General features: G+C 43.0%; 1 protein-coding gene across 2 annotated transcripts in view; it reads right to left on the bottom strand.

The window, feature by feature from the left end:
• Positions 1-21,235, bottom strand: part of PLEKHM3 (pleckstrin homology domain containing M3) — a 176,595-nt gene that overhangs the window by 7,577 nt on the left and 147,783 nt on the right. The window contains exon 8 of one of the 2 annotated variants that reach the window (XM_037165938.2): positions 9,959-10,295. The exons of the other annotated variant lie outside the window; for it this stretch is intronic. Coding sequence (XP_037021833.2) covers positions 10,235-10,295 — 61 coding nt within the window. The 3' untranslated portion in view covers positions 9,959-10,234. Of the gene's footprint in view, positions 1-9,958; positions 10,296-21,235 lie in introns of those variants that run through there. 2 annotated transcript variants of the gene reach the window in all.

Below are 21,235 nucleotides of genomic sequence, written 5' to 3'. Positions count from 1 at the left end.
CCTGTGAGCCTCATTTCAACCTGACTTCACTTATGTCACTGTGGTGACCTGGGGACACCCTGATCCACCCTCTGATTTCATAGATAAGAAAGCTAAGATCCTAAGAGGGCATATGACTACCCCTGAGAAGGCAGTGAGTTGAAGAGAGTTGTGACTAGAACCCAGGACCTCCGGCCCCTCAACCATGACTCTTACTGAGGTCTGGTCACTTGAGCGGGAGTGTGTGCCGTCGGGCGGGGGAGTGCAGGGCTTTGAGTCAGAATACAGTGTTCAAATCAGAAATCTGTCCTTGAGTGATCTGAGCAAGTGATTTACTCCCACGGTGCTCTGGTCCCCTCATTAATAAAAAGGCTGCTCTCACTGACCCCCAGCCCGCTCACTGGGGTCTGTGAGACCACAGTGGGTGTGTGTGTGAGAAAGGGTGGTGTGAATGGCAAGGGCTCGAAGGAGCAGCGGAGTGTGACACCACCTCTGATGGTGGCTCTATCCTTCTTGACAGTGGTGCTATGCTGGCCAGGGCAGGTGACAAGTTGGGCCATCTGTAGCATCTCTCTGCCCCCTGCCCCTCCTTCCTTCCAGTGGGGATGAAGGTCAGGCCGAGGTCTGCCTCTCTTGTCTGGGCCAGCTCCTCCCCAGTGCCAGTGGCCTGTCCCCATTGGGTCATACCTCTGTGTAACCTCCTATCAGTGGAATGACACTAATGGTAGCTTTATCAAATAAATTTCCTCCTTCCGGCCCCCTTTGCCCTGCTGAGTCAGTCAGTGATTTATATACAGGGGATGTTGCCCTAGGGCGGCGATTGATAAGGAGAAAACCACTGGGTTCCCTCAGTGCCACTCCCTTATCTCTGCTGATACCAGCCCCACCCCCACCCGTGGTAGGGGCTGACTCTTATCGAATATTTCTGGAGCAGCAAACACCCACGGGTGATGGAGAGACCAAGTGCACCTGCTCTTTCTAACCAAAGGTCAGTAACTGAAAAAAAAAAGTGAGATAAAAAATTAATGATTTCAAAATAGAACCAAGTCCTATTTTCTAACAATTTGTAACCCAGCATGCATCTTTTGAACTGTGTAATGGATAGACTGATCAATGACCTTCCTAAATTCAGAGACTCTGTTGTTAATTCCCTGCCCCCACCCTGACTTTTTCTTTAAAGGAAAAGGATAAGGGAGGAAAAGGAGGGGGGAAGAGAAACTGTTCTCTTACATAAATTTTATGGAGCTCTGTAATAAAAATGTAATGTATGGGAATAAGAAAGTATTTACTTTAAAAATGCAATATAGGTATGCTCCTTTTTGAGAACAGGACTTTATTAAAAAGGACCTTTCACGTTAAAAAGTCACCGGCTCCTTAGTATTTACTGAATGTTCTGATTGTATTTAAAATATGATTTAACAAACACCAACTTTTCAGAAACATGTCTTTTATATAAGGCAAATCGACTAGTGCAATCATCTAGCCAGAAAATTGCCGCACATAATGAAAGAGAAATGTCCCTTCAGTGCTCCTGAGTGATAATCAAAGGGAAGCCAGCACCTCCATTTCTGAGTCACTCAGTCCCAGCCATCGGCTGTTGCCCGGCTTTTGCTTGAGGCTGTGCACCACAGAGAACAAAGACCTATGTCCTCCCTTTCCCGAGTCACAGAGAATGCCACTGCAGGGACACACAGTGGATACAGCCCACAGCCATCCACCGGGTTTTTCCTGAAAACATCCATCGCTTCACCTGATCCAGGCATCTCAACCTCAGCACCGCCGGCATTCGGGGCTGGATGGTTCTTTGTTGTGGGAAGGCTGTCCTGTGTGTTGTGGGATGTTTCCAGTGTCTCTGGCTTCTGCCCACTGGATGCCAGTACCACCCTTCCTCCATTCCCTGCATTTGTGACAACCAACAATGTCTGCACACTGCCAAACGTCCAAATGTGCCCTGTGGGGGAGGCCATCCCCGCTGAGAACCTTCGACCTCATCTGTCTGGAGAAGGCCTCCTGGAGGAAGTGCCCCGGGGTGAAACACGCTCTCCCCAGGCTTATACCATCAATAAGGTCCGGTGTAGTATCCTTATCCCTGTCGCTTTCACAAGTGTATATTCTTAATACATTATTTGATTAAAATAGCTGGCACCAGCATAATTATCCTGTGGTTTCTCAAAATAATTTAGACCATCACTGACGACACTATTCTCTGCATCCCTCAGCAACCCTTACCTCCTATTAACTCACTGACTTTTCAGCCCTCCTGGCAGCCATCTTGGTGGCTGGCCCTTAGGCACATTTATTTGCTCTTTGGCCCAGCACCTTTGGGCAGTTTCTTGGTGGTATCCTTTGCTTCTTTGGTGTCCTGTCTGGGCCACGAAAACCAAAAAACCTTCTGTGTTTGCTTCATAACATGAATTGCTTTTATATAACTGAAGCAGCTAGGGTTTAGCAACTACTGCAGTGCCCAGGGGCCCCGTGAATGTCAAGGAGGCCGCTCACTGCAGCAGGTGGGCTTGATTGGGGTGAGGTACCCAGAGTTCTCAGTCCAGGGGGGCCCAAGAGTCACTGGGCTCTTAGGTAAGTCACTCATCTCTGCATCTCACTCTCTGCAAACATGATAAAGAAGGATGGATTAGATAGTATGGAAGTTTCTGTCCAGCTTGTAGATTTTGTGCAGGAGGAAAGAAGGCTACTCTGGGTGCTGTCCTCCCCTTTCCATATTTCCTTGCCCCAAAGTCCGCGGAGAAAGGATGGGAGTGTAGCCTTGTGGGCCCCTCCTGAGAACAGCTCAAGCTGACAAGCTGGGATTGCGTGAGATGAGCCTTAAAGTGAAAAACAGTACTTTAAACTTTATTTATTTGCATTGATTAAGCAAAAGCTATGAGATAGTTTATACAAATTAGTACATGCAGCTCTGATGATCAGAAATCTGGCCAAAAGGAGCTGGCTCTGCCCTGTCTTATAAACTTTCAATTCAATATCCAGGATTTCTTTCTAGCCTCCCCAACCCTCGACAGCAGCATACCTCTCCAAGAAAAGAAGCCGCGGGGTTTCCATTTGAGGGCGAAGGAGGGAGCTGGCTTGAGGTAGCAGTCACTTACCATCTCTCTGGAAGGAGTTTTGTGTTTGAACCCTTGGGACAACCACCCCAGTGCGACCCTGGTGCACATCAGCACAGGGTGCACCACAGGATATGGTGAAAGGAAGGAGGAACTTGAGGTCTGCTTGGGCGGAAGTGCCCTGGACCGTGGCGTCCATCATCCACGTGCGCCCATGATCCAACGTGCGCCCTGGCAGACCGGTCCCCTTTCTTGGGACAGGAGAACATCTCTACCATTTGGGGGCAACACAAATCTCATTTTGTGTCTTAGTAAAGGCACCATGGAATGAGACTCTACATTTGATGAACAGTTGTTGACCTAAAAATTAGCTTACTAACTGACCTATGGCAAGTGAGGGAGAAGTTCATAACCTAGAAATCTAAGTCAATCGCCAAGACATGGGACAGACACATTCTTATTACAGCTGTCAAAACCAAGAAAACCGACCTGCTACAAACTAGATATGTACAGGGGAGAAAGGTTTGCTTCTCAGATATTATGGCAAAGAAGCAAGAATTCCTGGCTGCAGACAGTTTCCTGTTCTGGAATGCTGATGATGTGAGACCAATTAGAGACAGGCTCAATGGCTTTGTCTGCGCCCTTCCAGATTCTCTCTGCACACGGGGAGGTCACAGGAAACTGCTAAAGGCCCCTGCCCCAAGCTGAGGTCACCGAAATGCTTCTGCTCTGTTGATGTTGGGTCCTACTCCTGCTGCATTTTTATTTTTGGCTCAGGCAGTGACCTCAGATATTTCACTAGGATTCAGACGCAGGCTTGAGTTTGGCTGGATCCCTGACAAGCGAAAGGACAGGCTTGCAGAGCAGGGTAGTAGAGCTCTGGCTGATTTCCACATGTCAGAGCCCACAGTGGACAGGGTGGGGTGCAGAAGTAAGTGCATGTTACGAGGCAGGCAAGTGTGGTTTGGTCGACAGCTACTATGTAAGGCGCCCCATAGGACCACTAGCTATTACTGGTTTTTCCAAGAAACCAAGATGATTATTTAAATCTCTTAGCTAAGGGGGGGGGATAGTTATTGGGCCCTAGTTATTTTAATATTTTGGGTTTGTGTTTTCTTCTGTTATTATATAAGTAAATGAACATAAGCAAACAACTTACAGTTTGCCTGAATAGGAAATCAGCCAAATACCACATTCAGTATACACCTGCATGGACGCCTATGTGCTATATATGTATTTACATATCTGTGTAAAGAAGGCACAGACATGTTACTAAATATTCTAAGATAAAATGAATTAATTATGATTTAAGCAAATGGCATGATGTAACAGACTGGTTCTACTGGGGGAAATAGCGGGGTTAAAATAAAGAAAGTTTAATACTCAATTTCAGTAGGAAACTGATTAAGGCTGGTGCTGACGACTGAGGAGAGTCCGGGTCTCACAGCCACCTCCTGGAGCCCCGCCCCTACTCAAGCCTCGTGCCGTGACCAGGATTCGCTCTGTCCACGTTTTCCAGAGGCCCCTTTATTCCGCCGCAGGCACAGGCGAGAGGGGGGAAAGAGCAATGAGTCTGGAAATGTTGGATTCCAGAACTGTTGTGGCTCCTTGTAGAGTGAGAAATGGACTACACTTGGACGTATCCCATTTAGGAGTGTTCATTGTAATTTTTTTTGGCTGAGGATGGGGATATGGGGGCTGAAAAGGTATCCATATGGTTTGACTAGAATTGTAAGAGACTGGACAAGATCCAGCTCCTTTGGCCAAATGTCTGGCAGATTAAGGCGTCTATGTGCTAGCTTGTAAAGCTATTGCAATAATTCTGAATGGTAAGTGCAAATACAGCAAGATCAAAATTAGACACTTAAATCAGGCAGCATCTGTATGGCCCTTTGCCCTTGTTTTTACATAAATTATCCTTACATTAGCTCTCTGAGCTAGATACTCTTTTCTATTTTTGATAAGTCAGTCGGTAAATCAATAAAATGAAATGAAAGAATAAAATAACTGGTGGCTGCTCCGGTCCCAGGACTGGGAAGTGAGTGGACTTGACTCCATCCAGTCCTCTGACTTGAAATCTGGGCCTTTTCCCCTGTTACTGGCCACATGCTCCTTTAAGTTATTCAAAACATCCCTTAATGCCTGCTAAGACTCAAATCTGGGAAGAACAATTGGTATGTCCTGCAATGATCTTTTTATTTACCTCTTAATCCCCAGAGCTAATTACGGAAGGCTTTCCCCCTGATTGCGCCCCACAAAGCATTTGGCTTTCACAGGTCTTGCACTTTTAGTTTGTAAACCAAGCTCAGCTAATAACCTTTGGCAAAAGCTTTACTTAAAATCTTGGCTTTGAAATAGAATGTAAACAAGGGTTAATTAATTCATTTGTTAATTTTGCTACCCTACTGGGGACAGTAACTCACTGTTACCTTTGGTGCAAATGCTTCATAAACGCTTTGTGATGATTTGTGCACGGTGACAACTTCTCAGCAAAGCCTGTGGAACTGTCTAAACTGTGACAGATTTGCCGCAAATAGTTTTCGGGGGATAGGGAAAAACTGATATTTCTAACACATCTCAGGTTTTTTTTTATGGTTCACCCGGCAGTTAATAGAATTCTCAACAAACAAACGTCCATCTCTTTTGGGGATTACCTTAGGAAAATCTTATTTAATACTAGAAGAGTAAAGGCCTGCAGGAGGATTTAAAAATGTTCTACAATTTCTGGAAAAGGAAAAAGCCAGAGTATATTATAATTGTCGTCATAGAAAGCCATAAATAAGGGAACTGTCCTTCTGTAAGGATTCCTAAGAGCCCAAGAAATGTTTAGAAATGTCTTGCTACACCTCAGACAAAGGAGGTAAATATGAGAGTATCATTAGGCTAATACAGATTTTAAAAACAATAATCTTGAATAATCTTGGCTTATATATGGATTCCACTGATTTATCAGGGAGCCTTTTTTCTTAATGTGAAAATAAAAAAATTTAACTGCGAAGTTTTGAAGTAAGTCTCTTGAAAAGAAATAATAATTTATAACGAAGATAGGCATCTAAGACTTCGAACAGGATTGACTTCTATTTAACATATTTCATTTCTGTTCCTCAAAGTACTAAGACACTTAGTAGAGCCAAAATTAAAGAAAATTTTCAAGCATGGGTACATCAGAAAAATACAACATAGTTCAGAAGTAAACCAAGTCTAATTTTATGAGCAGCACGATTAGTTACTTCGGAAGTAGTGACGTCAATTCAGAAGGAGAAATGCTTTCAACGAAATGACCCAAAGTATTCTGTCGTAACTTCAGCCTAATCCCCTAACCGTCTCCTTTCACCAGTGCATCCTCTTAACAGGATGGCATTAGAGAATTTTCTGATACTCAACGTGTTCGAAGCCGGTGACTCTCAAAGTGTGGTCCCTGCACCAGCCAAACCAGCGTCACCAGGGAATTTGTTAGAAATGCAAATTATTGGGTCCCAATCCAGACTCACTGAGTCATAAACTCGAGGGTGGGGCCCAGCAATCTGTGTTTTAATAAGCCCTCCGGAGAATTTTATGAACATGAAAGTTTGAAAACCACTGTTCCAGGCCAATCATTTCCAAAGACAGCTGGCTAATATTAAAGCTGTTCTAAATATTTGAAACAAAAATAGGGACTTTGCTAAACAAAATTAAGAAGTGATGATTAACTAATGTTTTTGTATAGGGCTTTACATTTCATATCTGTTATTGTAGTTTCTCAAAGCTCACAGGTAAATCTCATTTTCTTTAATTACACTTAATATGGAGTGGTTTATGTATTTATTGGCTATTTGCATATTTTTTCAGTAAATTAGTTTATGCCCCTTGCCTGTTTTATATTGATTTTTTTTAATCCTTACCTGAGGACATTTTTTCTTTTTCTTTTTTTTAAGAGAGAGAAAGAGAGGGAGAAACATCAATGGGGGAGGGGAAGCACTGATTGGCTGCGTCTGGTTAGTAATGTGCTGTGCTAACTAATAACTGGGCCTTTCCTCTTTCACTGTCTCTGGGTGGTGGCCTGGGCAAACTCTTCAGCCCTTTCAGTGAGAAAAACTGAGGCGGAGTTAGGTGTGAAGAAGAAAGGATAAGTACTGCTCATAGGTACTTTATAAGTAAATGTTAAGTTTCTCTCTCTTTAAAACAATAAACCTTAACTACGCTATCAGGGAAGCTCGAGGAAGGAAAAAGTCATCTTTCTTGCTTGCTGCTTTGACAATCGCATCATTTCTGTCTCTAAATCCTGGGCTTGTGCCTCTTTCAGGCATTGCATGAACCCCCGTCCCCCACCCCGCAGGTAACCTCAGGCCCCACTCCCCACCATTCCACACTGCCCTTCTCCCTGACCAAGTCTTCCTTCCTGCCAATGAAATTTTCCTCCTCTTTTCATTCAAAATTCTGAATTTTTTCTTTTAAATCAATGATACACGGCTATATCTTTTAATTTCCTTTCCCTCTACCATCAAGGATTCTGTTTCTGGCAAAAAAGTGTTGGTGCCCTTCTTAAAGAAAGGCTTTAGGATCCTTCAACCTCCTGACTGTCAAGGCCAAATTAGATCTTTCTGTTTAAGTTAAATCAGTTCAAGTTAGTGGCTTCCAGTGTTTCCAATGCAATCTTTGGAAACTATCAACCATCACTGGAAGTAACCAAGAGTCATTAAGGGTTGGTAGAGGGGCCTTTTGCCCTCGTAAGGTGGTGGGTGGGTCCCTCAAATTCAAGCTGGTGTCCTGACAGGAGGAGTAAGGCAGAAAGGGTGCTACACTGGGTCCTACAGCCTGAATCTTCCTGCAGCTACAGGGTGTGGTTTCGGTGCAGATGCTGCCCTTGATGGAGGTGCTGGGGAGGGGTGGGGAGGGGTGGGTGTCGCAGGGGGTGAGAGTGCTGGGAGAATGGATGATTGTTAAGTTCCCTCTGACTCCACAAAGGCTCTCTGCTCTGATATCAATTCAGTGCCAATGGCCACTTTTTACAGAGTGTGAACATTTGTGGCCAGGGCCTTTACCTCTATTTCAAGCATTTGGAAGGCCCCCTGAACCGAACAGTTAATTTATTAACGGTAACTAGGCAGCATATAATTATTGATGGTAGTTAGAGACAGCAATGTAGATGCTTTCTGATGCAATACTGAGCCGCTTAATATTCAGAATACTAAAGAGGTTTAATAAAATTAGGATACCATACATCAGATACTGGAGTAAAACAAAAAAGCATTTTTAAAAAACAATTTTAACAAGATATTACTATCTGTACTCTCATGATTACTTGTAAAAAAAAGTCTTAAACTATTATAAACATACACTGACAAAACCTAGATACTCTTGTACCTTTTGTAATTCTAAAGCATAAAACAATTCATTTCAGAACATACTGCTCAGTCTGAAAAGTCAACATTTTTTGCACGGAAAGGTAAATACTCCTCCTCTTCCCTACTGTGTATTCGGGTTACTTATTTACAGTCCTATAGGGAAGGAAAAGGCACACATTAAAAAATGACCAAAAAGATGTTCTGAAAATTAAATTATCTGAGTAGTTTAGCAAAGCTCCTATTTTTGACATTAAAGTTTCCATTGGGCCAGTAAAACACATCTGTCCCTAACATAGTGAACTATCACTCAATAAAGTCACATATCTTGGTAATAATATATATCTCCATTGAAGTAAACAGTTTCCCTGGAATTGGTTTAAAAGCTATTTAAAATAATAGAAAATATCTTAAGTATAGACTTCAAAAACTAAAATAAAGCAAATTCTTCATTTTTTCATGGATTATTTATTGAGCACTTACTACGTGGTGTGCTAGATGAAGCGGATGGGGCAGTGAGCAAAACGGAAAAAGTCCGTTTCCTCAGGAAGCTTACATAATTTCAAAATGGTGGGTGGAATTACCATTTGAATTTGCATCTCAATCCCTACAGGTGACCTCTGGAAAAATCAGTCAACTTTACTGAAAACATCGTGACAAACTATCAAACAGACTAATACAAAATGCTAAGCGGTAGAAGTCCAGCTTCTTTGGTTAGAAAGAGCTTAAATCTGTGCCCCATGCCCGCGGTGTCAATGGGGGGTAGTTGTCAACGGTCACACAGCAAATCAGCGGCCAGCTAGGAACGAGCTGTACGGTCCTCATTCCTAGGCCCGTGATCTTCCTGAGGACTAGCCTGCCTCTGTTACTATCCCTTGGATCTTAGTGCTTTAGAGCTGATTAAGTTTTGTCTGGTTCAAGTACCCATTAACAGACATTTTAAATTAACTATTATTATTTTCCTGGATCTCCTATGATGTGATAAAAAAGCTAGATATACAATTATGTTTTTAATGTGGTCTCAAGTTAATTAAAAAATATACACACATATGTTGGAGAAGTTTTCTTTACATTTTTGTGTACTTCTCATATTTTCTATAATGAACATCAACTAATTTGGGTTAGACATTTAAAAATGTGAGTTAAACAATGATGAACATTCTACCCCTACAACAATCAACAAAAAATTAGGTTGTGTAAAATGTTTAGAGATAAGATGAATAACACAATATCAACCAGACACCTAATTGGAAGTGTGGTAAGCAATGTGCCTAGTTGGAGACGATGGCCATCTGTTCAAGTGGCCAAATGGCCTCAAAAAACGATGGTGGCCTCACCAGCTAAGACTGTTTATACGTGAACCATACTTATCAAGTGGCTTTTAATGGCATGAAGGGTCAGGTCAGTTCTGGGGGTTTCACAAAAATCTTGCCTGTGTTAGCCATGCTGAGACATTTTGACACGTGAATATAGAAGCCACCAGGCCAAGGTGAAATGTTGTTTGCCAAGTTACTCTTTGACCAAAGTTTAAAAGCCAAAAAAAAAAAACAACCCAAAACAAAACAAAAAAACTAGCACAGTGTTAGAGTTTTTAATCAAAGAAAACCTTCATCGACATGAATACACTTACAAGGGGGCAGCCGTGTAGCCTAACGAAAGTAGAATTCCATCGTGGTAAGTCACTGCCCTGCTTCTGGCACTCACAAAATCTGGGAGCTCTCCGGGCTTCCATTTTTCTACCCCCGGCCAAATGTCTAGGTGCTCGCCACAGTCCCTTCCGTCTGTTAGTTCATGATTCTAGAACACAGGCGGGAGAATCGTCCTCTACCATCGGTGTCAGAGGTCCATGGGGAAAGTTCCTCCACGTGCTCCTCTTCAATACCAGAGAGAGGAAGGAACAAGAAGCCAGGCACTCATGGTTCCTCCGCAAAGGTACCTGTGAAGACGAGTCCAAATTTCCTGTAGCTGTTTCGAGGATCCCACACCTCATTACAATACTCACCGAGTGGCTGCTTCCCAAGAAAAGCCACAGAAAGGAAATATCATTAAGAAAGTGTATATGCTTAAGGGAGGCTGTTCCCTCCCTTAAGCCTGTCCTAGCCAAGGCTGTTGTTCTCTATTGTTGAACAGGATGTAACAGGACTGCCAAGCACTGCCCACAAACCTGCTAATTAGATGCGCTGACAGTGTTTGTTTTGGAACCGTTTCCCCACAAAGGAATGTGTCAGGCTGATTAGTGAGAAAAGGGTATGTAATGTAAGTGTATTCTAGTCCAGATGAGGGCATAATCCAGGTATTCAGTCTGTTTGTGCAAGGACTTGCAAAAAGCAAAGGCTGAGCAAATAGGAAGCCACAAGGAAAGCCCGGCTCTGGGCGATGCTTGTCTCTGCTCCTCTGGAGCCTTGTTGTGCGTTCCCTGCCCCCACCCCAAATATTCCTGCTGAAACATGAAGCTCTCTTTCAAAAAACGACAAACTATAACTGGCTCCCCAGAAAAATGGAAGAATCGTTGTAAGGTTGCTGGCAAATGTGGGGTTTGATGATTTTTCTAGCCACATACATAAGGGACAACTTTAGGCAAAGCCACCTCCACGTTACATTCCATGGACAAATGCAAGAGAACCAGGGCAACGGAAAACACAGCTGCATGTGGACTGTTCAAACTGTGCGGAGGAAAACTGTGTGTCTCAGCATCTTCTATGGGAAGAAGTAATTCTATACTTGATAAAAAAGCAGTTTATTTCTCTTTTTAAACAAACCTTCATAAGGTTTGACAACACTTAGCTACTGGAAGCTTCCCGTGTATGTGAAGCTTGAAGAAGGGCAGAAAGCCCCACAGCCATGAACAGAGTACGCGCCCCAACAAGTCAGGTCCTCAGGGCCAGCGCGGTAGGGATTACAATGAACTGCAGAATGACAAAGACCAATTCAAAAGGTCAAGCGTGTTGAGAGGAGCCCTCCCGTTCTTCAGTAGAACCGGACATTTCTAGAGTTGGCCAGATGGACAACAGCAAGCTCTTTGGGAGACCTTTTTCTATAAGCTAACTTGACAAAACAGATTTTAAAAATGAAAAAGAGGATAAGCCCTGTTAGAACCTCATTTGCTATGGAGTTTTTTCCATGAGGCCAGTGCTTGTTCTCACTAGAGAGGTGTAGGAAATGTTCTTGAAATGTGTGCAGACTTGATGGGGTGTCAGAGTACGTTAACTCAACTGGTAAGAGTTTGGTGTTGATAAGTTCAAGGTCCTGTGTGCAATTGTGATTTCTGGGAGGCAGGGAGGGAGTGGTCGAATATTGCACACAAAGAAGAACTGGCAAGTAACACTCAATCTGTTCTAAAACCCAGTCCTTGGAAAAACACGTAACTCTTTTAGAAGACTAACCGCTGAGCTGCAGTCAGGTGCCCCTCACACGGGAAGACTCCCCCACGATGCCTTCACTAGGGCAGCGAGTGCTGTCACCTGGGCGGCTGATGCTGGTGCTGGAGAAACACTTTCAGCGGTAGGTCCGTCGCTTCAACCTTACATGTAAAGCTGTAGTGTTACTCCGGACTTGGACTGTGCTCTGCTGTCTTTGCAAGTATTTTCCGCCAGTTGTACTGAGATGGAATTGACATATAACACTGTGCTGGTTTCAGGTCTACAGCGCGATGATGTGATGATATATGTGTATATTGTAAAATGATCACCACAGTACGTTTGGTGAACATCCATCACCTCACATAGTTACAAAATTTTTTTTCCCATGATGAGAACTTTTAAAATCTATACTCTCAGCACCCTTCAAATACATGGGAAAATATCGTTATCTTTACTCACCATGCTGTGTGTCCCATCCCCGGAACTTAGACCTGGAATTTTGTACCTTCTGATTTTGTACCTTTTCTTTTTAGATTTCACATATAAATGACACCATACAGTATTTGGCTTTTGTCTGACTTCACTTAGTGCAAGTATTTTAAATTCTCTTAACTAATCAGTTTATTTAAAATGCTTTACCAGCGTTTTTTGTTGTTTTTAGATTTTACTTATTTTTAAAGAGAGGGAAAGGGAGAGAGCAAGGGAGAGAGAGAAACATGGATTGGTTATCTCACATACATGCCCCGGCTGGGGACCAAACCTGCCACCTAGGCATGTGGCCTGACCGGGAATCGAACTGGCAACCTTTGGCTTTGCAGAACAAAGCCCAACCAACCGAGCCACACCAGTCAGGGCTGTTGGCGTTCCTAATGAATGCTCACAGTGTACTTGGGAGAGCTGAACCGAACAGTGGATACCATGGAAAGCCCACTACATGGAACACAGTAAATTCAGTGTTAAGGATGCCCCCATCTAAATATAGCCAACAATGGCATGGGGCTCAGGAAGCCTTGAAGCGCAGCAATTCCCATATTGGAAAAGTTGGGGGGTGATTTGTATGTCCCATGATAAATACAGCAGAGCCACATGGGTCAGACAGACAGGACGGCACTGATTCACAGGAGCTGGCATATTTTCTATGTCCCATAAAATGCATGCTGAGTGTTTTTAAGATGAAGGCTTTATGGACTTGGGATCTGAAAGCATTGCAAGACTCAGGAACGGCATCTTCACAGGAATGTGTGAAGCAGAATGGTCTCCTTAGCAGCACTCTGTCCTTAATAGCAAGAGAAGATTGGAGATCTGTAGAGATGTCAGAAAGAAAGCTGCTGGATGGGAGGCAATTTAAGGATTAGAAAAAAATCTGTTCTGGGTCATTTTGTGGATTTATGTGACTTGTTTGCTTTTCATTGTTTTCCCTTCAGTCTTAGAACAGTATCAGTCCGATCTTCGGATTTGGAATTCTGAAAAGTTAGAGGGTGCATGCTGTCATGTCTGCTTTTTTAAAAAAGATTTTATTTATTTTTTTTAGAGAGAGGAGAAGGGAAGGAGAAATAGAGGGAGAGAAACATCATTGTTTGGTTGCCTCTCACGCATCCCCCATTGGGGACCTGGCCTGCAACCCAGGCATGTGCCCTGACGGGGAATCGAACCAACCATCCTTTAGTTCGCAGCTGGTGCTCAATCCACTGAGCCACACCAGCCAGCCTGTCTACTTCTTCAGGGTGTGGGGTTTTATCACTGTGTTCACAGAACGTTTCTCTCTCCGAAAGCCAGACTTTCGTTTCAGTCCTCTGGCAGGGTGCATGCTGGGCCAGTCTTATGTAAAGCAGTCTTAAGACTCTTGGCTTTTCCTGTTGTATTGAAAACCTGGTGATTTGACTTTTAGTGTTTTCCTATTTAAATGTGGGAGAGGTACATATTTAATTTGTGTTCGAGAAGACCAAATATCTCAAGGTAAAACTGCCAGCAGTATCTTCTGGACGGAGGGGAGGGCACATGGGGCCACAGGTAGGTCAGCCCGTAGGCCTGAGGCTCACAGGCACCTGCAGCAAACCCTGGCTGTGGTCACCTTCCCCACGCCCCTAACAGCAGCTCCCCCACCCCGTCTAGCTCTGGCTCACAGGCTCTAAATATAAAAACTTCTAGGTGGCAAATAAAAAGCAAAATTCAAAATAACAGTTTTGGGGAGGCTTCTTTAATGATAGAGGTATACAATTTTTTCCCAATCTTTATGGGTTATGCTGCAAAAATGGTTTGAAGATTACAGGTACAGAAGAAACAGTGATGTATAATGAAAAAGGGCTGGATTGGAGAGTTAGATATGTTTGGGTTCAAGTTTTGGACTTTATCTCTTGGGCCGAGGTAATTGCCTTCTCTGAACCCGTGTTTCCTTGTTATTAAAATGAAGGTAAAATATTCCCTCACATCACTGGCATATGAATTAAAGGATGAGGTATACAAATTAATACCATTAGTACAAGTAAACATTAGTATTATTCCCCTTACAGACCCAGAACATTCTGTCTGCCAGAGATGGTGTTCTAAAAATGAATACTAAGGCTATTATTTTAAAGTTACACATTCATGAAGTTTTCTCTTGCATAACAATAAACTTACTCATATTTTACCATGTATAATGCACACTTTTTTGCCAAGATTTTTGAGGGAAAAATAAGGATGTGCGTTACACATGGGTATAATGTTTACATACCATGGGTAATGATAATCCCGGGTATAAAACAACACACACACAAATGTGGGTGGGCATCATACATGGCAAAATATGGTAATAAGGAAAAGAAAGTCTGAGGAGTTGACCAGTGTTTGATGTATGGCCCTAATCAAATAAGCATGTTAATGCCAAGTGTATACTAATACTATTTTACCTAAATCAGCACTTTAGAGTCCAATACAGAGCACTCTCGTGTTAGAAGTTGTGGAACTTCTTTCCCATCTACAATGTCCATCACTGCTGTGCATGACTCCTTGTTGGAGCTTCAGGTTCCCACCCTTTCCTGCGGCTTTCCCCACACGGGGCTGCAACCTCCTAATGGCTCAGGGAGTGTCTCTCTTCCAGAGACTGTCAACTCTTCGTGAGCAGGGAGCACGCCAAGTTCACTGTGTGTCTCCAGAACCCAGCCCAGTGCACAAACACAGCACGTTCAAGAAATTGTTTAGTTCTAATGCTTGTGGACTTTTAGAAACGAAACTATACCATTCAGTAATATTTGGATCTCAAAGGGTAGTAAGTATATTTCTGAGGACATGGAGGTGCTACATTTAGCAAGCTGGTCAAGGATATGTGGTAACAAATTCACTAAATACTTCATTTCTAAGATTTTTACATATACGTTTTTAAACATGTTTTATTATGGAAGTTTCAACACGCTCCAAAGTGGAGAGAACAGTATAATAAACCGCTGTGCACCCACTGCCCAGCTTCAACAATGACCAACCTTTCATCTCTGTCTGCCCCTGCCACTACCAGATTATTATGTAGCAGGTCCCAGTTACCACGGGACTCCATCCATAAAGACTTCAGCTGCATGTAGATTTAAAACTGTACCCCCCACTCAAGTTTATTTTTATTTGTCATATTTATTTATTCGGCACATCTCCATGGACATGTTTGACACCTGCAACTCTATTTCTGATTAATGATCCTTTTACTAAATCTTTTATTAGCGTTTCTCTTTGTCCTTTCCTATAGACTCATGTAAACCACTCCCACTGTTTAACTGGAAACTATAAACATCAAGAAATAGCTCAACAGGTTCCTGGAAAGCATTTTCATTCTAGAAGTCCAGCAAGGCTGACCAGGGCTCCTCTGGCCTCAGACAACTGTGCAAGCATCTGACCGAGGGAGAAACCGAGGGTCCTGAATAGCTAGGGACGCTCTCCCGCTGGGTGAAGGCCCTATGAGCCCACACTGAATAGCCAGGGACGCTCTCCCGCTGGGTGAAGGCCCTATGAGCCCACACTGAATAGCCAGGGACGCTCTCCCGCTGGGTGAAGGCCCTATGAGCCCACACTGAATAGCCAGGGACGCTCTCCCGCTGGGTGAAGGCCCTATGAGCCCACACTGAATAGCCAGGGACGCTCTCCCGCTGGGTGAAGGCCCTATGAGCCCACAGATGTGCCAATGTGGTCATTTTGGCTGTGGGAAAGCAGCAACCCTGATTGGACCACCGCTACCTTCCCGGAGTGTCTCCCTCAGGCTGTGATGCGGAATCACCTGGGGAGCCTTGGAAGGCCTCACAGGCGCTTGTGATGCGCAGTCCCAGGGGAGCGCCTTGGCCCCAGTCGAGGGCTGAGTCCTGGACGGGCGAGCGCTGTGACATGTGAGTGCAGCCCAGTGGCCCGACCTTTGTTTCTGATCCTCTCCAGTAAAAGGAAGGGGGCTCTTTGAAGAAATGGCTGCTTCTGGGACTACAGCAGAAAAAAATAGAGCCTGGAACATCTGGTAGTGCCAGTAAGTAAGGAACTGGTCAAAAACAAACCCCCACTGTGGGGGGTACGTCAGAAGAACCCAGGAGACAGGTGAGAGAGCTGAATGGCCAAAGCCACAACAGTTTTATCAACCCAATAACGTAGTATTGAATTATAACCCACAGTGCAAACTAAAAATGCACAAGTCTACACTGAGGCGAACAAATAATTGAAAAAATAAATAAACAGGGAGGAAGAGACAAATCCCTCATGCAGAATAATTCCAGGGTAAAATGGGTCAGACACACGGTGACAAAGGAGATGTGACTTTGGGTGGTGAGCTCACAATGTAATGTACAGATTATGTCATAGAATTATACACTTGGAACCTGTATACTGTTATTAACCAATAGCAGCACCCCAATAAATTTAATTAAACATTTTTTTAAATAGCAAAAAAAAAAAAAAATCAAATAATTTTGTACAGGCTCTGCTCCCAGGCAGGGTGGAACGTAACTCTCGGGCCCTAAGTGTGCGCTGCGTGCAGTGACCTCCTCCAGAGAGAGCAGTGTGGGAAGGGGTGGGTGTGGGGGACGACGGCGAACGGACTGGTCTTCCTCCCCAAGCCTGTAAAACCCGTCCGACCATAAGAAGGGCATCACGTATATCCCAACAGAGGGATTCTGTAAAACACCTGACCAGTACTCCTCAAAACTGTCAAGGCCAAGAAAAAAAAAACACCAAAGTCTGAGACACTTTAGACTGAAGCCAAGGAAAGCCCAGGGGAGATGTGACGCCTAAATGTAACGTGGGCTCCGGGAACAGAAAAAGGACATTAGGGAAAAAGAAAAGACACTGGAAACAACTATGGACTTGAGTTAACTGGAACGTGTCAGCATTGGTTCATTCATTGTAACAGATGCACCTCACTAATGTGAGATGTTAATGTATGATGTTAATAGGGGAACCTGGGTGAGGGGTATGTGGGAACTTACTACCTTTGTGATGTTTCTATAAATCTAAAACTGTTTTAATAACATGTATTAAGGCTGTTCAGCTTTGAACATCGAGTCATCTGTTAATTGGATAAATGGTTTTATATCAGTAGACTTTAGTTTTGGGGACAGCTTTGATTTATAGAAAAACTGAGCATGTAGTATAGAGTTCCCATATCACCCACCTCCTGCCCCACTGTCCCTGTTATCGACATCTTGCATTAGTGTGGTGTGTTTGTTACAATTCATAAATGGATGTTGATACAATATTATTAACTGGAGCCCAGTTTAGTGTCCATTCTGTGTTGTACAGTTCTATGAGTTTTGACAAATGCCTAATGCCACGTATACACTGTCACAGAAGCATAGAGAGTAATTTCACTGCACTAAAGTTCCCCTGTGATTCACCTATTCATCCCTCCCCGACCTCTCCCAGGCCCCGGGTAACCACTCATTTTTTTACTCCCTCTATAGTTTAGTCTTTTCCAGAGTATCATATTTTCAGGAATCGTACAGTATGTAGCCTTTTCATATTGGCTTCTTTCACTTAGAAATATGTGTTTAAGGTTCCTCTGTGTCCCTTTTTGGCTTGAGAGCTCATTTCTTTAATTGCTGAATAATATTCCATTATATGAACACACAGTTGGTCCTTGAACATCCTACAGTCAGTTCAAACCTGCAGTTCAAGGGCCAACTCCAAGGCTGGGAATCCACATATGCAGAGGACTGGGTGTACTTGTATTTGAGGTCAGAGCCTGTAACCTTGAGGTGAGGGTCAACTGTACCACATTTTATTTATCTATCCACCTGGTTGATTCCAGTTTGGGGTGATTATGTTAAAGCTGCTACAAATATCCATGTGCAAGTTTTTGGGGTGGACATAAGTTATCAATTTGTGTTATTTAGAAGCATATTGGTTACTCCAGGTATCTTTCCATTATGGATTACTAGTTTAATTTCAACGTACTTTGCATGATTTCTAGGCTTTTAGGTCTGTTCAGAGTTGTTTTATGACCCAGAAGGCGATTTCCCTTGGTAAATGCTCCGTGTGAGCTTCAGAAGAATGTGCATCCTGTCGTTACTGGATGAACCACATGAATGGACAAAGATGTCAGCTGGTCGCTGATAGTGCTCACTGATTTTCTGCCTGCTGGTTCCGCCAGTTACTGACAGAGGGGTGTTGAAGTATAATGGTGGTTACATATGTAACTACATAGCAGGACAAACTTCTATTTATTGAGCATCTGCTCTCCTTGTCACCCTGCAGTGACCCTTTGCAGCCCCAAGGCCCTTCCCCTCATCCCTAGCTCAGGATGCCTTACACACCTCCGTCCCCCTTTCTCTCTGCATGTGGGACCTCTGACTCACTCATGTATGCAGGGTTCCCATACATCGGTATGTATTAAATTTGCTTATGTTTTCCTTGTTCTTCTATCTCATGTCTACTTGATTATTAAACCAGCCAGAAAAACCTCGAGGGTAGAGAAAAGTTTGTTCCTCCCCCACAAATTAAAGGCATCACTGTGTTGAAAGGGTGAAAATCTCTTTCTGAAAATGGCAGGGGACCCCTCAAATGCCTGCAGAAGATGCCTCGCATTCTTTTTTACTCGTCATTTCTCTGCCGGATGTGATTTTAAACTGATGCCTGTCCTCTAAGGACTTCAAATCCCAAACCACAATCATGCAAACAATATAAAGTCATCCCAGTACACGTCTACTTTTAGACACTGGGGAATTTCAGATTAAGTAAGAAAGGAAAGGGCCATCCAGCTGGTAGGAACAGGTTTGGACCTTGGGTTAGAGTCACGGAAAAAAAAAAGACACAAAAACAAAACACAACATTAAAAAAAATCACTCTTGAAAACCAACTTGAATTCTGGAATCTCAGTAGTTCTTGACATTACAAATACGAATTGTTCATGAGATCTTACTCTGGGCTATCATGGTACCTGGTGCTGCAAGAGACAAGTCTAAGAAGTATAACTCATGATCCTAGGCCTTGTGGCTAGGGTCGTAACTCAGAGGTCCTGACCCCAACCCACAGCCTTTTCTAGTGTAGCAGAGCCTCTCTTATGACACGATTACTTTATCATAGTCCTATAAGAATGGAAGATGGAGTACTGCATTAAGAGAGTTGCTCCCCAGTAGAACGTCCAAGTACTGCCCTTAGATCTTGGCAAATGGGCTGACCTAGGCTCTGCTTTAGTTTCTCCTCTGCCTGCACCTCTCACTGGCCAAGAAGGGGCCCTTCCTGGAGCCCCTTCCTTCTAGACAATGTACCTAGGGCCTCAGAATTCCTGGCCCCCAAAGTCTATCCTCAGGGCTGCCTGGGATTTTCCCCCAGGGCTTGTCTTTCTGGGGGCTGATCCCGCTGCCAGTGTGTCCTCATAGACCTGAGGGGTGACTTGAGCTGGGGACACGGTGTATGAAGTTAGGAGGAAGCAGCTGAGGTGTCTGCATGTGCATGTGTGTGGCCTTGTGATGCAGAGCACGGTTTGGGCTGGGAAGCTGGAGACATCCATTCACGTTCTTTCCCTAGTCCTTGTAAATATCAGGGTGAGCCTGGGCAGGTCTGGTGAAATGAAACTTTAGATACACACATACACACACGTGTATATATGTATATCTGTGTTTATATACACACACATATTGATATCGATATGTAATATGTATATCTCCTTGTGGTTCTCAATTTTTGCCTCATGAGTTTTGATTCTCTCTTCATGTAAATTAAGTATTGATGTCTTTCTTTGGATAACTGACCCATTTATCACTATGTAATGCCCCTCTTGTGTGAAGGACAGGTATTCTTTCTTTAAAGATTCAATAAAATTCACCATGAAAACCATTTGCCTTCTTTATGGAAAGATTTAAAACTTGGTAATTCAATTTCTTTACCTGTTACAGGTCTATTCATATTTCTAGTTCTTACTGAGTCCCTTTTGGTAATTTATTTTTTTAGAAATTTATCTATTTCATCTAAGTTTTACAACTTATTAGTATGGTGTTGTTTATATATACCTCTTTATAATTATTTTAATTGCTGTACCCTTTTCACTCTGGTTTTGGCAATTTGTGTTTACTCCCAGTTTCTTGGTCAGTCTACCTAAATTGGATCTTTTCAAAGAGCCAACTTGTGGTTTCACTGATCTATTGTTTTTCTGTTTTCTGCATCACTGATATCTGCTCTAATCTTTATTTTTTCCTTCCTTCTCTTGCTTTGGATTTTGTTTACTAGTTATTATCTGGTTTCTTAAGGTAGAATTTTGTGTTATTGACTTGAACCCTTTTCCCCTCCTTTCTGATGTAGGTGTTTATAGCTCTAGATTTCACTCTGAGCATTATTTTAGTGTACTCAATACATTTTGAAATTTTGTATTTCACTTTCATTCATTTCAAAATATTTAATAATGTCTTTTGTAATTGATATCTTCTTTGTCACAGAGTTTTTAGAATGTGTTGTTTTATTTCCAAATATTTTGAGGTTCCTCAGATTCTTTTTAACTGGGGTTCTTAATTCTATGTGTCAGAGAACATACTTGGTATAGTTTCAGTCTTTTAACATCTACTGAGTCATGTTTTGTGGTCCAGCAACGGTTTATTCAATTTAAAGCATTAAAATTTTGGTTTTATCCTTACCTGAGGACATTTTTCATTGCTTTTAGAGAAAGAGGAAGAAAGAGAAGAAGGGAGAGAGAGAACCACGGGTGGGAGAGAGCAATGTCACTTGGTTGCCTCCCACACACACCAGGGATCAAGCCTTCATCCGAGGTATGTGCTCTGACTGGGAATCAAACCTATAACCTTTTGGCTATAGGATAATAGTCCAACCAACTGAGCCACACTACCCAGAGCTCAGTTTGAAGCCTTTTTAATATTAATTTTTATTAAACGTTTTTACTGTGGTGTAATTCACATAATACATAATTTGCTCTTTTAAAAGTATACAATTCACTGATTTTTAGAGTATTCACAAGACCGTGTAACTATCACCATAATCTAATTGCACAACATTTTTCTCTCTTCCCTAAAATATCTGTATCCACTCCCCTGTCCCCAAGCCCCAGGCTACTGTTGCTCTACTTCATCTC

Source organism: Artibeus jamaicensis, unplaced genomic scaffold, assembly GCF_021234435.1.
Source record: "Artibeus jamaicensis isolate MK-2021 breed Jamaican fruit bat unplaced genomic scaffold, CSHL_Jam_final contig_1015, whole genome shotgun sequence".
Lineage (NCBI taxonomy): Eukaryota > Metazoa > Chordata > Mammalia > Chiroptera > Phyllostomidae > Artibeus > Artibeus jamaicensis.
Note: the sequence above shows the minus strand (reverse complement) of the source record. Positions and strands in the feature narration are given on the sequence as shown.